We start from the raw sequence: 16,551 nt of genomic DNA, 5'->3' as shown, positions 1-16,551 counted from the left end.
AAAGTGTTCAGCATTTGAGTCAACCTCCCCAAATAAGGAGATTGGCTTAAAAATCATGATTTTTTTTCTTCTTAAATTAACTTTTGGATTCTTTTTGCTTACCTCCTGGTTATTGAGCCCTTAGGGTTCACATATTCAAGCTTTTCTCCACAGCCATGAGGGCTAGGAACTGCGTTTTGCTACATGAATGCTGAGCGTCTCATTCATGTGATTCCAGCTACTATCACTATAGAAAAACAACCAATATTGCAATACGGGTGATAGCATCTGTGTCGCCAACGTTTGCGATTTTGCCGAGAGGAACTGGACTAGGCAGTCTCCTTACCCACTCAGGTGCGCTTACCTGTGGCACTGCAGCTTTGTTTGCCCATATTTTGAAAACTTTTTTTGACCAGATAGCCTGGATCAATTCAGAGGTTCCCTGTGTTCCCTTGCACGGTAGTGGTGTTACAAAGCTGCAGTCGTCTGAGCTGTCTGAAAGCAACAATGTTAAAGTGGGGCAATGTGGGACTGAGAGTCAGGAGCCAAAAGGGGTAGAGACAGGATGGATACAGGTCCTTAGAAATCACTTGAGGTTGGGGGAAAAGAATGGGGAGAGGGAGGCAGGAAAGCTGTGGTGAGAGGTGTTTGTTTTGAAAGGACCAAGCACAGAGTGGCTGGGTGCATATTGCAAGTGGGGAATCTGCACTGTGGGAGGTAGCAACCCTGTGTGGGTATGCAGCATTGTCTTGAGATAACCAGCACAGGGAAGGTAGATGCCTTGGAGGGGCTAGCATCACAAGAAACAGGGGTGCTCAGACAGGCTCTGGGTAGAGCAGTAGTGGCTGGTGGCTATAGAGGGGAAATTACCAGCACTGAATGAGGGTGCTGGAGCAGCGCTGTGGATGTTGTGGCAATTTGTGGGGCAGGGTGTTTAGAAAAACAGTGAGGAAGGGATGTCTCTGGGATGCAGCAAAACAAGGGATTTTCTTTGTGGAAGGGTATCGTAGCAGCAGATGGATGTGGAGAGGCAGTAGCACTGTGAGAATATTCGGTGGTGATGGGGGCATCAGCAGCATATGGTGCAGAGGGTGCACAAATGTGTCTGGAGTGGGTAGGTTGCAACATGAGGAGGATGCGGGCAGAATAGTGAGAGTTAAGGAGGGATCAATTGATTAGGGAAAACATGAAACAAAACAAAAAACAGGAAAGAGACAGATTAGTACGGTTGTTGCTGTATTATGAGGTGTATCCACAAACCAAAACAGAGAGTTAGTCTCGGCAGCTTTATTAGGATCCTCTTAACTTTCTTGTTGTGTTTACTTAATCTTAAAGGGTTTAAAATATCCAGGGTTAAAAAGCTTTGCTCCAGACAAGCCAGGTGAAATATTTCTGATGGATTTGAATGATGAAAACCCAAGAGCAGTAGAATTGAGAATCAGCCGTGGGTTTGATCTGGCATCATTTAACCCTCATGGGATCAGCACGTACATAGACAAAGGTAAGAAGACTGTTAAGTGAAGACAAGAATTCTCAACCTACAGCTTTATAATTATTATTTATTATAGTTAAAACCCTTTGCTATCCCTGTCTCACTCCATGTTGCACCATCAATAACCTGATACATGGGTAGGGGAAAAAAGTGTGATGCTCTAGCAGATATTTGTATATTAAAACAAAAGAGCTGGCTGTTTGAGATTGTACATGGGTTTATATAAACTGACACACTCTATCTTCAAGATAGAAATATGCCCCGTATATTGAGTATAACTATGGAGAATGTGGGAAATGTCTGTGTATTTTTATGCATATTATGTGTGACTCAGTTTACCCACCACATTTGGATTTTTGTTTAAGCCTACTTGGTCTTCTTTTTTCCAGAGAGACACATTAGGAGTGAAGGAATAAGCATTGAATGGAGTGGGTGGGGGTCACATATTTATGTCTGGTTGGCATGAATGAACTATAAACACATGGATTGAGCTACCTTAGAGCTCCAATGGAGAACAGCACCAGACTATTAACTTTTAATGACACCAGGTGTCTTGGAATATGGGTGGGTGATTACGTATCTGACCACAAACTGAACACTGGGAAGGGCAGCACACATGAAAACACCTTCACTGGAACTTGAAACAAAGAACATAAGTGTTAAGGGGCTTGTAGAAGGAACTTGTTCTTCCCTTGGGAGAAGAGTATTCCAGTCTGGGACTGCTGGGCAGCTGCAGGCATGCTGTCGGCCTTCCAGGCCAGGGCAAAGAGGGACCCTCCTAACCAAGGAAGGAAAAGCTGTCAGGTTAGGGGAAAGTTGTGTGTTTTAGCCTTTTCTTTACCATTTTAACACAGTGTCCCTGCACACTGGGTTCCTGCGGACTAATAATGGCTTGTTTTGGAAAGGTTGTCTTGTGTCACTGCAAACACACTGGTTGTATAGCTCCCTGGAGGGGAAGTCTCCAACAAGGGTTCAAGATCATTTGGACCTGTTGGAGGAGCTGGGCCAGCTTTAGGAAGTGTGGGGCCCAATTTTGAATAGTTTAGACAGGGCCCCGGCAGGGATGACTCACCCGGCGGCGCTCCGGGTCTCCGGCGGCGGGTCCTTCACTCGCTCCAAGTCTTCGACGGCTCTGAAGGACCCGCCGCTGAAATGCCACCGAAGACCTGGAGCGAGTGAAGGACCCGTCGCCAAAGACCCGGAGCACCGCCGGGTGAGTAAAAATTAGAGGCTCCTAAGTTAGGCGCTCTTCTTTAGGGCGCGGGGCCCTCTTAGGCGAGGGGCCCGATTCAGGGGAATTGTCCTAAAGCCGGCCCTGTGGAGGAGCTCCAGTGGGAAGCAGGTGCTGAAGCCAGCGACCCAGTCTTTGAGCTGTGGGGCTCCCCTTTGAGCAGAGGGGAGACCCATAAGGTATCATTAAGGTCACACTCCCAGAAAAACAGCAAAAGAGTTGGAGGCACAGCACGCCCTGTAATATCGCCGCCGTAACCAATTGCAGTTTTTGAACGTTTTACGGCATGGGTGTTTAGTAAGGGGAGTGGGAGAAGACAACTCAGTGTATGGAAATATAATGCGTCCATCACTGTTCAGATACTGCAGTTCTGGTGCTATGAGCCTTAACTGAAACTTTGTTGTCTGGCATCTAGAGCCTGTGCACAATGAGCATTTCTCTTCTACCTCACTGCACAGTAGTGACCAAAAAGGGAGACTGGCTTGGGGCTGAAATGAAGCTCTGGTTCTGCAGCTTTTTGGTACTGAATGGCTGATAGAGACACGCCATCCTCTAAAGGCTCTTTCTCTTTCAGTAGAAGGCCCTTCAGTCTGTTGGCATCCTCCTCTACCCCCTCACAGGGGTGTTGAGTGTAAATACAGCAAAAGGCGCTTGTGTACTACAGCAGTGGAGGTAGACACATACCAGACACAGACATTTAAGCTGCCGTGTCATTTTTGTGAAACTCAACAATTTTTCCACATTCTCTCTTTAGATGACTCAGTGTACCTCTTCGTTGTGAATCATCCAGAGTTAAAGAGCACAGTTGAAGTGTTTAAATTTGTAGAAGATGAAAATTCTCTTGTACACCTAAAAACTATCCGACACGAACTTCTGCCAAGGTACCGAATCCAAACCACAGCACCCGTCTCCATTTGGCTAAAGGCTGTATTAGTTAAAGCTTAATTTATATTCAAGGCAATGTAAACCTTAGAGGACCTTTCTATTTTATGTTTTCCCAGTGTTTTCATCAGTACCTCACAGCTATATACTGCCAAGCTACTACACTTCTCACCTGTCCTCCTAAGTTAAGGCCTGGACCACAAAGGGATGTGGGTGCCTAAAAGCCCAGATTTAGGTGTCTGTGTCACAGTTTTAGGCACCACGGCAATCCATAACCCCTGCCTAACAGCACAGGTACTTAAATTCACTTGGCACCTACAGTTTTGCTGTAAAAGTCCCCTAGGCACCTAAGTTTTTGCACCTGGGCTGTTGCCTCAGGCATGCATTTGGATGCCTAGGCCACTCTGAAGATAGGTGGGGGAATGCCCATCGTGCCTGCAAGAGCCATTCCAGTAGGTGTGCTATGGAAAACAAACTCTATGAAAAACAAATGGGGGGTGAAAGAGAAAGCAAACATCCCTTATAGCCTATTAGCCCAGTGGTTAGGGTTCCCACCTGAGATGTAGGAGACCCTCGTTCAATTCTTCCCACTACCTGATGAGGAGAAGGGATTTGAATGGGGGTCTCCCACCTCTCAAGGGAGTGCCCTAGTTGCTGGACAGGGTGATTTTTTCACTCTGCCTCTGGCCCTATCAGTATTTAATTAAAGTGGAACTGCTTCAACAAGAGATTGAGAGAGACCAACGTCAGAACGTCTCATAGTTCAGCGGCTAAGGCCCTCACCTCAGAACTTTAACGTTGGTAGTGAAGACATACCCTAACTCACGTTTTGTGTATTTGAGTGATTTTCAAGGCACATATAAGCTAGATGTTGCAATGCTGAGCACTACAATGCTAAATCCCTTTGTGGATCTGGTCCTACATGACTCCATTCCATGTTTGGGAGTAGAATGTCACAAACCCTCCCAAACACTGAACCAACCCTGACCAGTACACTCAGGATGATAACGTCACACTGTCTGGACTGGAGCACGAATGTGGGGTCCAGCCACAGGGAAAACAGTCAGGAAATAGGGCACAAGCACCGCATTGGTTGTATGTTCTGTAATTAGATTTCACCAAACAAGTAACAAGTGTGAACTCCTCAAGTGCTAGAACAGCCTTACCATAGAGTCACAGACAGTCCCCTTGGGCTATCTTGCCGACCAGGCAAGCCTGCTTCAGTGATGGATGGTTCCTTCTACCAAAAATCACAACAATATTCAGATTGCTCCCATTCCCAGAGGACCAGTCATGTACCCTGAGTCAGTTGTACCCCGCATCTCTCACCAAAGGCAACTCTCGTAGCCAGTCCTGTAATAAACTAACGCAAGATTTATTAACTAGGAAAAGGAAATAAGAGTTTTATTTTTCAAGGTCAAAGCAGGTAACATACACGCACAAATGAGTTTGTCTTAGATGACAAAAGGTAATAGAAACTTCTATAATAAGCAAACTCCATGTATCCTTGAGGGCTAACTCAGGCAATATAATGGGGCGGGGGATGTCTTCTGCTTGTGCTTAGTGATTCCTGCCCCTTTAGAGTCCAAGCAGCGAAAAGAGAATCTCTGTTTTTCCTTGTCAGGGATTTTTATCCCCTTCTCCCCAGAGTCCAAGCCGTTGGATGAGTTCATGCACAGGTCTCCTCTTCCTGGGAGGAAGTGTGGGGCGGGAAGAGAGAGGGTGAGGAGTGCAATTAACAAAGTCTTTGTTCTTTGTCTCACAATGGCTCATTTGGTTTCAAAGGTGGCCTGTAGGAAGCCAGCCTTTGCATTAGAGATGGCTTCTCTCCGGTTTGAGTTACACAGTTACAGATGTTTACAATGCAAACACTCAATATAACTTTATACCCTGGGCTACAGATGCTATAAGTGAGATCAGTAGATGCACATCCGACAAGCATTTAATCAGGTCTAAACATATTCTTAACAACTTAAGATCTAGGTCAGGGATTCTCAAATTGTGGGTCGCGGCCCCTTTTTAATGGAGTCACCAGGGCTGGCATTAGACTTGCTGGGGCCTAGGACTGAAGATGAAGCCCAAGCACCACTACCTGGGGGCAAAGCCCAAGCCCCACCACCTGGGCCAAAGCCAAAGGGCTTCAGCCCTCGGTGGCAGGACTCAGGTTACAGACCCCCCACCTGGGGCTGAGGCCTTTGGCTTCCCTGCCCTGGGTGGTGGGGCTTGGACTCTGGCTTTGCCGCCTCCTGAGCTGGTGGGGCTTGGGTAGGCTCAAACTTTGATTCTCCCCCCCCCCTGGAGTCATGTAGTAATTTTTGTTGTCAGAAGGAGGTTGCGGTGCAATGAAGTTTGAGAACCCCTGATCTAGGTTAACAATGCTAACACACAGGTGAGCCAGACTGGTTTCCACCTATGCATTTGTCAGTGTTCAGTGAAGCCTAGGAGCCTTGGTGTGTGCTGGTATCTGGTTTACCAGTGCCTCAGATACCCATTTAAGTTTGTTCAAAGGTGCATATGGCACCTCCCTCTCTTCTCTGTTGTAATCCAGTTTCGTACATAATTATAATTTTTCACTATATGAACATGCCTCCAGATATTCTGTTTAGAATCCTACATTATCAAACGGAAAACTTACCGTAATTTCTTGTTGTGGTTTAGGAAATCTTTCATCTTCTCCTATAGTCCAGTATGACTTGCAATACAAGAACCATCATCCACAATGTTTCTTTAAAGAGAACATTTAATCCTTGCCAAACTTAAATATAATCATGTAAAACTTTTCAGAACACTAATTCTCAAACCTCTGTATTTGTTCTCTCTATCTTCTCATTTCAGTGTGAATGATATTGTGGCTCTGGGACCTGATCATTTCTATGCTACTAATGACCACTATTTCTTTGACTCCATCTTGATGTATTTGGAGTTGTTCTTGGGCTTGGCCTGGACAAATGTTGTCTACTACAGTCCAACAGAAGTTAAAGAGGTAGCCTCTGGGTTTTACTCAGCCAATGGAATTAACATTTCACCGGACAAAAAGTAAGTCTCTTTTGGTCTCCTTATACATTTGATGGACCAAATGATGAAAAGAAACTCAGACAATATTCCTGACTTTTACGTGCAAATATTTGCATGTGCAGATTGTGTGGTTAGACGTCTAAATTGACTTGCGGGTGTATATTTGGTTAGTTGACTGGGTGATAAGTAATCTGAAATGATTATATAACAGAAGATAAAGTGTATGTTCCTCTATTTTTTTTAATTCAACTATTGGTGGTAATTTAGCTAATAATATCAAAAATTACTTTTTACCCAAACTGATGCTTACAATTTTTAAATGCTAGCATTGCGTGCAAGAATTAATGGATAAAATTCCTTCTAAAATTGTAATAAGGGCAACAGTTCATTTAACTTGTACAGACTACCACGTCCTGGGAGCCTGTTTCAGAGTGTTAACCATTTATACAATTTGTGACTGGTATTTTTACAAAATATATATTTATGACACTATTGATCAGAGTCCTGGTTGTTACATTAAAACACCTTGGAACACCATTAGTACTTCAGCCATCTATCTTGAGTTCAGTGTGTGATGGACAGCTTGGAATTTTTATATTTCAAAATATCAGTTTAAAGTGGGGATCGGCAGCCTTTGGCACGCGGCCCATCAGGGAAATCCGCTGGCGGGCCGGGACAGTTTGTTTACCTGCTGCATCCGCCGGTTCGGCTGAGTGCAGCTCTCACTGGCTGCGGTTCGCCGTTCCAGGCCAATGGGGGCTGTGGGACATGGCGGCCAGCACATCCCATTGGGAGCTGTGATCGGCCCAACCTGCGGATGCTGCAGGTAAACACACTGTCCCGGCCCACCAGCGGATTTCCCTGATGGGCCGCGTGCCAAAGGATGGCAATCCCTGGTTTAAAGCATCTGAAAATCAAGGCTTGCACATAAAGAATCAATTTACTTTTATCTCTGTGTAGATACCTTGTTAATAGACTCTTTCGTTTGAAGGTATGTTTATATTGCTGACCTGATGGCTCATCGTATTCATGTTATGGAAAAACATGCTAACTGGAGTCTAACTCAGTTGAAGGTAAGAGGTTTGCCACTTAGAACAAGAGCCTAATCTATGTTTGAAATTTAGTGTGTATCCTTTAGGGGCTAGATCTCTTTCAATCATAGCCTGATTAGGGGTAGAGAATGTGTTAATATACATGCAAACCAAACTGCTGGGGGGCTGTGGTTGGCTCTTGTGGTACTGAGGGGAGAGGTATTCCTGTGGAATTTCATGTGAGCAATTATTATTATTCACTTCATCCTAATACCAGCAACCTTAAAATGAACCTTGAGTTTGGCACCGATCAAGTTCTCCTTTGGGGTGCTATCGACCTGTTGATGCAGTTGGTGTTCATTAATGCAGCCTGCAAGCAGAAAGCAGCTTTCAGAGCAGCAAGTAGTATCTGACTGGGAAACAGAGGGCAATTTACAGAACATAAATATTCCAATTCTCCTGCCTTGGGATTTGGCAATCTCCCTCTTTATGTCAATGGGAGTTACTTCCCTCCTGCCTGGAGATAATTGGGCCTATAGCATACAAGGCTGGTGTTATGAGATGGTGGCAACACGTATGGTATGCTAGGGTAATAATGGCTTGTGGTTGCTGTGGGCCTGTAGAACAGGCTGTAGCACATTTCACACATCTGTATTAGCTGAGGGGCTCCCGTTGTTGGTATTTCTGTAAATCACCCCAAATTGGTTACTGTTCCCTATTTAATAATGGGATCTGGTGGTTAACACACAAATTGGGTAAAATTTCAGATCATGAAATAAATGCCTGCAGAGTGAATTAACAGGTGACAATTCCAGATAGGAATTCAGATGTTCTGATTTGGGGACCAATTTGCCTAGCTATTTCTAATGCCAGCTTTTTAATGTCTTTCCGTCCCCCACACAAAGGATCATAGAAACATAGAGCTGGAAGGGACCTCAAGAGGTCATCTAGTCCACCCTGCTGAGACAGGATTAACTCTTTCTCTTCCATATTTTCAATTTCCTTTCCTTTCCAGGGATTTCATACTCAGACCCCAGATTCTGGAATTGGTTCCACTGCATCCTAGTCCCCAGCAAAAATCCAGAGCAACTTCAGGGCTGCTCTGAAATACCAAGACTGTCAACACTCCTCCAGGGCCATTCCAGCAGCTGGGGATCAGCAGATGTAGAGATGTTCTACTCGCACTCCCTATAGCAGGCTCTGAGTTGATGACTTAGTACCCGCTGCTATAGGCTTTTCCCCTAGGCTGGGGAAGTTCTCAAGGGGCTGATTACACCAGCTTTAAGGCTGCTTTCTGCCACTGGAGCAGCACGACCCAGCCAAAGGGGAGCAAGGATTGAGCCCACTATGCAGATGATCTATCTTTAATATTAAATATATGTACATGATGCCACTGGCATGCATGTCATTGTACGTAGATATTCAAAGACATTGCCGCTGCCCTGAGGAATTTGTAAGGAAGAGGCCTTTGTTTGGATAGTTACCTGAAAATGGGAACATCTGCAGTTACACTGGATAAGATTATGAATAAAAAGGTTTTGGAAAGGATATAAACCCCTCTAGGCAGGTTTTTCCATGATTGCCCAATTTCGACTTCTTACACTCGGGTTTCACACTGAAGCATCAGGTGCCGGGCCACTGTTGGTGACAGGATATTGGATAAGATGAACCATGGGTATGATCCAGTGTGGCAGCTGATAGCATCCCAGCAGATAACTTTCCCGAGGACGGCTTTTCTTTCCACGTGATCCAGGTCTTCTCCTTGCTGACGCGAAGAGTCAGTCTCCCCTTTTCCTTTTTAATTCAGGTTATCCGCCCTAGCTCGGAGGGGCACTGCCAACTTTCGTGCCTGTAATGCAGCATGCACACCTATATAAAAACATAAGGTTTGAAGGTGACTAGGGCTAATAACCCTTCCTTCAGCTCTAGAAGCTGGAATGAGTTGCTGAAGCAGGTATGTAAGTATTTATAATGTGCCCATCACCCTCATATCTGTGCAGTACAGCGGATGGTGCATGTTGACAAAAGGTGTAGTGAGAGGAAACTCTTATGGTGGTTTCAGTCCAAATTTTTGTAAGTGTTACTGAAAGGCATAAATACCTTTTCAGAAATATGCTGATTATAAATGTATAGCCTCTCTTTATTCATGAAGTTAGTGACTTTGATGTGTGTGTCACTGTGTTGGGTTCTCCCATGTTTGATAGGTGCTGGAATTGGACACGCTAGTCGATAACTTATTTGTTGATCCTTACACTGGGGATATTTGGGGAGGATGTCATCCCAATGGCATGAAGCTACTCTTCTATGATCCTGAGAATCCTCCTGGTTCTGAGGTTAGTTTGACAGATTCTATTGGAAGATTAGACCTTGTCTATACTGTAAAATTGTATTGCTTTAACTAGAACAATATAACTAAAGTGGTACAACTACACCCTCCCTCCCCCGAGTGTGGATGCAGTTATATAAGAATGGAAGTGTTTATACTGGTACAGATTATTCCATTATGAGAAGGAGAATAAGCTATTCTAGTGTAAGGTACCTTTATACTGGTATGACTGTGACCACACTAGAATAATTACTTCCATTAAAACAAACAAATTTACTTCCCCACCCCCTCCATATTCCTAACCAAAATAGCTATACAGTACTAGTATAAAATCTGTGTGTAGGCGAGACATTGGTGTGTCTTCTAAAACAAAATAGAAGAACAATGCAGAGTTTTAAAGGAATACTTCAGTCTGGTTTCTACGGAATAGTGCTTGTATCTTATATTGATGACATAAGGTAGTAATGCTATCAGTCAGAAAAATCAGCTATTGCTGCTAATCTCTGTAGCATTTAATGGCGCTGAATGGTGGCTGTAGGTAATGTAACACATCTGTATTAATGCTAATTGTTCAGAGCTGAAGGGGAGAAAAATTTCAGTTCTGTCATATGGTATCTTAAGCCATAATCCACAATAACCAGTGCTCTGAGGTTGTGAGAATCCAAGTATTTTTTGATAAAATTCCTGAGTAAAACTAAATGCATCGGAATCAGGAAATAAGTTAAGCAGAAAGGCCCCTTTTGGAAACCTCAGCTGAATTTCTCAGCTGGAGTTAAGCAACTGGCTTCCACTGACTTTCAATGGGAGTCATGGTGTAACTCATTTAGGTCCCATAGAAAATCCCAGCTGAAGTATGAATTTGCCACTCGTTACTCCGGTCCGAGGCTTGAGTAACTGCACTGATATCTGAGGAGCTAAACTGACATTAACTGGAGCAGCACAGAGAATAATTGGGCTCAGATAGTTCTTGAGTGGAGAATGGGCACTACTTCAGCAGGTCACCTGAGAGTGTGTGTGGAGATGGTGCTCCCTCTGGAGCGTAGACTCACCAAAGCTGTGATCCTCACCTCTGCCTTCCCAGGAACATACAAGCAACATGCCATGCCTTGACTTGCTAAAATACTATGAACTCCATATTGATACCTCTTTAAATCTGTGTCATCTTGGTGTCTATCAGATAGTGGTAAAACTGACCGGATGCATGGCAGCTTACAGGACCGAGCAGAAAGTCTAATCTGCCCAGTGCCCCTGCCCTATCATGGCTACACTCCCACTTTCCCAACAAGTTATGTTCCACATGCTGCACAGCTGCAACCTCTCAGCCACCCTGACTGAAACAATCCCTCCAGCTGCTTGGACCTTGATCCTGTACCCAAGCTGACTTCACCCTGGATTCTGTGAACCACGAAGCAGGAGATGCTTCTTCAGGCAGGGTGGTGGAAAGGCAGGACGTATGTACAGTGAAGAAGACTGGGAAGGGGTGGGCTGTGGTCAGGAATAGTGCAAAGTAGATGGGTCTGGAAAAAGCCACAGCCTGCTTTGCTTTTTGACCTGCAAGATGGCAATTGCCAAGAGAGAGCAGCTCCCAGCCATGGAAAAGGTGATTACATGGATGGGTAAGGTGGGATTTCCAAAAGTACTAAAGTGAGGTAGGGAGCTCAAGTTCCATGGACTGACTAGTGCTCCTAAGTCACTTCAGTGCTTTTGGAAAATCCCACCCCTTAGCTAACATTTCATATTAAAAGGAATTACCTGTGAACAACCTTTTCAGACTCCATTTCCCTCCTACCTAGTGGCTTGACTCCAAATTTACTTGAAGAGCATGAAGTCTGAGTACTTGACCATTGTGAGCCTTGCCAGATAACATCTCTTAAAATGCCTCAGTGACCACCAGAAAAAATCTCCATCTGATAGTTCAATCAATTCCAGGCTGCTTTCTCTGCAGCTGCAGTCTAATTAAATGTTGACGAATTACATGTTTGGTGCTAGCTCAGTTTAATTGTATTCGTAAAAGAAATATTGCCTGAGAATAGAACAAGGACAAATTTAGCCTTGTTCTTTCTCATTTACTCTTTAGGTTTTATAATGGCCCTTAGTGAGCTACTTTCTGTAATCCTTGCTCTTCTGTGATTTAAGTGAGAGTATTCAGTTAAAATACCAATGGGTGTACTTGCACAGCATGATGCTACTCAGTGTGAATAAGAGTGGCTGAATCTGATCCTGGGGTTTAAAACTGTTTTGTATGCACTCTTGCTGCCATCATCCAAAAACTCTGAGCTCAGGGATCTGTTGACACCAAAATTGTAACATTTCATAGCAGTGGAACTTTTCACCTTCAAGCATTCTGCTACCTTAGACAATCATTGGAACATTGTGTCAGTTCTGGTGTCCACACTTCAAAAAGGGTGTTGACAAATTGAAAAGGGTTCAGAAAAGCGCACCAAAAATGATCCAAGGTCTGAAAAGAGACCAAAGAAGTCCCATCTATTTAGCTTAACAAAGAGAAGGTTAAGAGGTGACTTGATCACGGTCTAAAAGTACCTACACAGGGAGAAGACTTCTGAATTAGAAGTTTTTTTTTTTTAAATCTAGCAGACGAAGGTATTGAGCAATTTAATGGCTGAAAGCTGAAGCTAGACAAATACAGACTAGAAATAATGTACAAATTTTTAATAGTGAGGGTAAGTAGCTGTTGGAACAACTTACCTTGGGATGTGGTGGATTCTCTGTCACTTGAAGTCTTTAAATCAAGACTGGATAGCTTTCTGAATAGTATGCTCCTAGTTGTGGACTTAATGCAGGACTCATTTGGTGAAATTCTATGACCTATGTTAAGCGAGGGCACAGATCTTAAGGCCAGAAGGGACCATTATGATGATCTAGCCTATGAATTTAACTATTTTAGCTTAAATTAATATACTATTTAAAAGGTCCTGTCTCTGCTGAACTCTTAACATCAGCTTCTTTAAAAGTAGTATAACTTCTGTATTGACAGCACGTAATGCTTCCCTTTTCAGGTAATCCGGATCCAGAACATTCTTTCAGCAAAACCTACAGTGACCCAGGTGTATGCTGAGAATGGCTCAGTGCTTCAGGGAAGTTCAGTTGCTGTAGTGTATTCTGGGAAACTGCTCATAGGCACAGTGTTCCACAGAGCTCTTTACTGTGAACTATAGTTCACTCTGGATAGACTTTGTTAGGGGGGAGGGTTCAGTTTCTTCTAAATTGCTAATTCCAAGCTACATTGCAATAAGAGTTATGAAAATGTATTCCTAGTCTTCCTCACCTCAAGGAAATAACATAAGTTCTATTCAGTGGTGAACGGAAATGGATTTAAAGGTAAAAGAATGTGTGTGGGTGCGTGTGGGGGGATTAATGTGGAAGATCCCAGGCCAATAACAAAGTGTGGATGTAAATTACAAATTCAACATTAAAAGAAAATTAAATGGTTTTTGGGTTACCAACTGTGATCAGACTTCAGGGAGAGTTTCTCTGAGACAGTTGATGATCTGCCTAGTGTGTAAAATAATGGAGACAGTGTTGAATAAACACGTCATTTCGGGGTTTGGGTCAGTGACCCAAGTACTTTCTGTCAATTTTCCCTACGCTGTCAGAAATTATTTGAAACCCATGGGTTGCCTTCTCATGAACCTATTCTCGGACATACTCTTGCCTGCATACGAGAGTATTAGGTGCATGATTTTAAATAACCCTTCAAAGAACGAGTTCAAAAATCTCTACTTTCTGAAGAGGTCTGAAATGCCTTAACCAAACAGTGCCTTGGAGCCTGCAGTCTCCATATACAGACAGAGCAGCAGTGGTGAAAGCTGCACTACAGTGAAGGCCTTGAGCGCAGAGTGCAGTTCGTCCACTATGTGTTTAATTTCCACGCTGTGTGAAACTGCCACACTCCCGGCAAAGGATTCTACCAAATGAACTATTATAATACCGTTTGCTAGAATGACACAGTCCACACTGTTTAATCATTCTATGGGTGAGGCTCGTATGATCTTTGTTTGCTAGCCAATATGCTTCTCCATCCCCTCTAGGCTAAAGCATTCTGCCACTGTTTCTCTGGCAAGAAGAGAGGCAGTATGGTCTTGGAGAGTGAACTCAGGGACAACAGCATTCTAATCCTACTTCTGCCATGGCTGAGCTGTGTTGCTGGGGACAGGTTACTTAACCACTCTCTCGCCCTTTCTTCAGCTGTAGATTGGGGAGAGAGATGCCAAGGGCACAGAACAGTTATGAAGAATGATAGAAAATGTGAAAGCATCACCTCAGTACTAGCTCCCTGATCTGCAATGGGGGGACGCTGTACTGGATCTGGCAGAACACTGCCAGAGGAGCATGTATCGAGGCAACCTGTCCTACAGCTCTGGCTGTCATACTCTTCTGGTGGCTTAAACTTTAACTGTTGACTGCACTGGGAAGCAACTACCATGAGCTCTGACTTGGGTTATTTTTAATGATCCTCTATATAAAAAAAATCCATCTACAATAGAAGTGAAAAATTCTAATCAGCTAGGTTATAATTCTACCCATGGCAGATGAGGATGGGCAGAGGAGCTAGTAATATTCTAAACCATGAGAGCAAAAGGTCAGCCTCAGAGGTAGAATGCTAGCCCATGGTTAAAAAAGGCCCCATGCATTATCAACTTAGAAATAGAGATAACTGCTATTGGTTCCCTTCCCTATTGCTATCCCTGCCTCCATGTTCCAGTTAGACTCTGCTCGGTCCAAATCCTCTCGGTGCTGTCTGAGCCACCTTTCCAAACATGTCTGGCTCTAGCATCAGTGCTGCTAGTGGGGAGAGAGCATTGTGCTAAGTGAGCAACTCAGGTGTGGATGCTACCAGTGAGTTACAAGGTGATAAAATGGTAAATTTCCTGTACCATGGTGGCTAGGTTGTTGTGACTTTGCGATCTAAGGATCTGCAATACTAGATTACTTTCTAATCACGGCAGTTTGGCAACAGCAACTGCAGTTGGATGGAGAATGTGGTGTCTTTACAGAAACACAGAAGGGCCTGGTGGGGGTCTGGCTCAAGGGGAATACAAAGCAACTATATGGGCCCCCTCCCTAGCTGCTCTAGGGGTCATGCCAGCATGTGCAGAATCAGTTCTGCACCCCTTCTCCACTGATGGGCCCCAGCTCTAGTGGGGGTGGGGAGAGGTACGGCCAAGGCATTCCTGTGACCTGGCTATTTGCTCGCTGCTGTAAGAGCCCCCGGGCTCATGGGGACCAGAGCACAGGTTAGGGCTGCCCCACCTGAACTGGAAGCTAACTAGAAACCACACGTGATTGCCTGCCAATGTGTGGGGGCTAACTCATGGCAGTGAAGAGCCTGGGTCTGGAACAGAGGGGAGGTGCCTTACATCTAGTGCAAACTGTGCCTGCTCTGAGGAACTCTGCATCAGTACCAGCATGAATCTAACCCCTGAAGCCCAGAGAACGCAAACTGGCTCCCCCAGTAGCTTCTCTCCCTGCAGCACTTGTTTAATATGAACAGTAGGGAAAGCACAGCTTCCTCCTCCCCCACTTTTTCCAAAGGACAAACTGGGCCCTTTTGGGGGAAGTACTAATAGAAAGTCACATGTCTTCAAATATACTTAATTCTGGAATATGCTCTAGTCTTGTGGTCAATTACTGTGTAAACAAAATTCTTATAAGGAAAAACATCACCTGACAACATTTTGATCTTTACAATATCATGTTTCTGGGAAGCAATATAAATACTGATTTTTTTTATTTGAAATTGTGGCATCATAATACTTAGTGGATCATTATAAACAATGTTTAGCTTTACTACGCCCTGTGCTTTTCCTAATTCATTAATTGATGTACAGTGTCAAATTTATTTGATTCTAAACCTGGTAAACCATGAATGTTCTCATCTTTATTAAAAGAAATTACACCACAGAATTGTTATACAAAATGTGACCCATCTTACCTCTTATCCTTTAGATTAAACCTTCTTCAAATGAATGTAAAATTCTTTGGAATCGTTGTTTTGTCCGTTATCCCAATTTTAGGTCCTGGGAAAAATAATGCCTGTATTGATCCTGGTTTTTATTTTAATTGTCGCTGTCTCTCTTCTTCAGGGCTTTTATATTGAGCCCATAGCTGTGGTATGTATGTTCTGCAGTCAGTCACGAACTCTAAGACGTAACAATGGAATGGGGGGAAAATTAAATGACTAGCTACCAGCATTTTTTTTAAATATATATATATAATGTAGTAGTACCTCATAGCACATCACAAATCATGCAAATGCATTATCTTATGCTTTCAAAACTCTGTGTTGTCAGCACTGGGGCCCTGTGCTGCTCTGGCCATCTCATCTGTTCTGTCTTTTGTACAGGCACAAGACACGTGTCTGTCTGAACCCTGTAGGGTCCCAGTCACTAATTGTTTGCCCTGCTGTGAGGAGCATAGGGTTACCTGTAGCTCCTGAGTTTTCTACGTTAATCACTGGCAGTTGGACACAGCACTATCTTCAATATAGGCCCTGTTAGTGCTGTCTCAAAAACCAGTTAGTATAGAATGACCTTTAAACACAACTTAATTATGCAACAGAAAAACTGATGTTAAA

General features: G+C 43.9%; 1 protein-coding gene across 1 annotated transcript in view; it reads left to right on the top strand.

The window, feature by feature from the left end:
* The window catches only part of LOC101938475 (serum paraoxonase/arylesterase 2), a 45,252-nt gene extending 29,301 nt beyond the window's left edge, over positions 1-15,951 (top strand). The window contains exons 4-9 of the mRNA XM_005299854.5: positions 1,315-1,480; positions 3,457-3,583; positions 6,420-6,620; positions 7,591-7,672; positions 9,835-9,963; positions 12,974-15,951. Of these exons, the coding sequence (XP_005299911.2) occupies positions 1,315-1,480; positions 3,457-3,583; positions 6,420-6,620; positions 7,591-7,672; positions 9,835-9,963; positions 12,974-13,132 (864 nt within the window). The 3' untranslated portion in view covers positions 13,133-15,951. The remainder of the gene's footprint in view (positions 1-1,314; positions 1,481-3,456; positions 3,584-6,419; positions 6,621-7,590; positions 7,673-9,834; positions 9,964-12,973) is intronic.
* Positions 15,952-16,551: the final 600 nt, after the last annotated feature.

Source organism: Chrysemys picta, chromosome 2, assembly GCF_011386835.1.
Source record: "Chrysemys picta bellii isolate R12L10 chromosome 2, ASM1138683v2, whole genome shotgun sequence".
NCBI classification, from domain to species: domain Eukaryota; kingdom Metazoa; phylum Chordata; order Testudines; family Emydidae; genus Chrysemys; species Chrysemys picta.
This window is presented reverse-complemented; position numbering and strand designations above follow the sequence as displayed.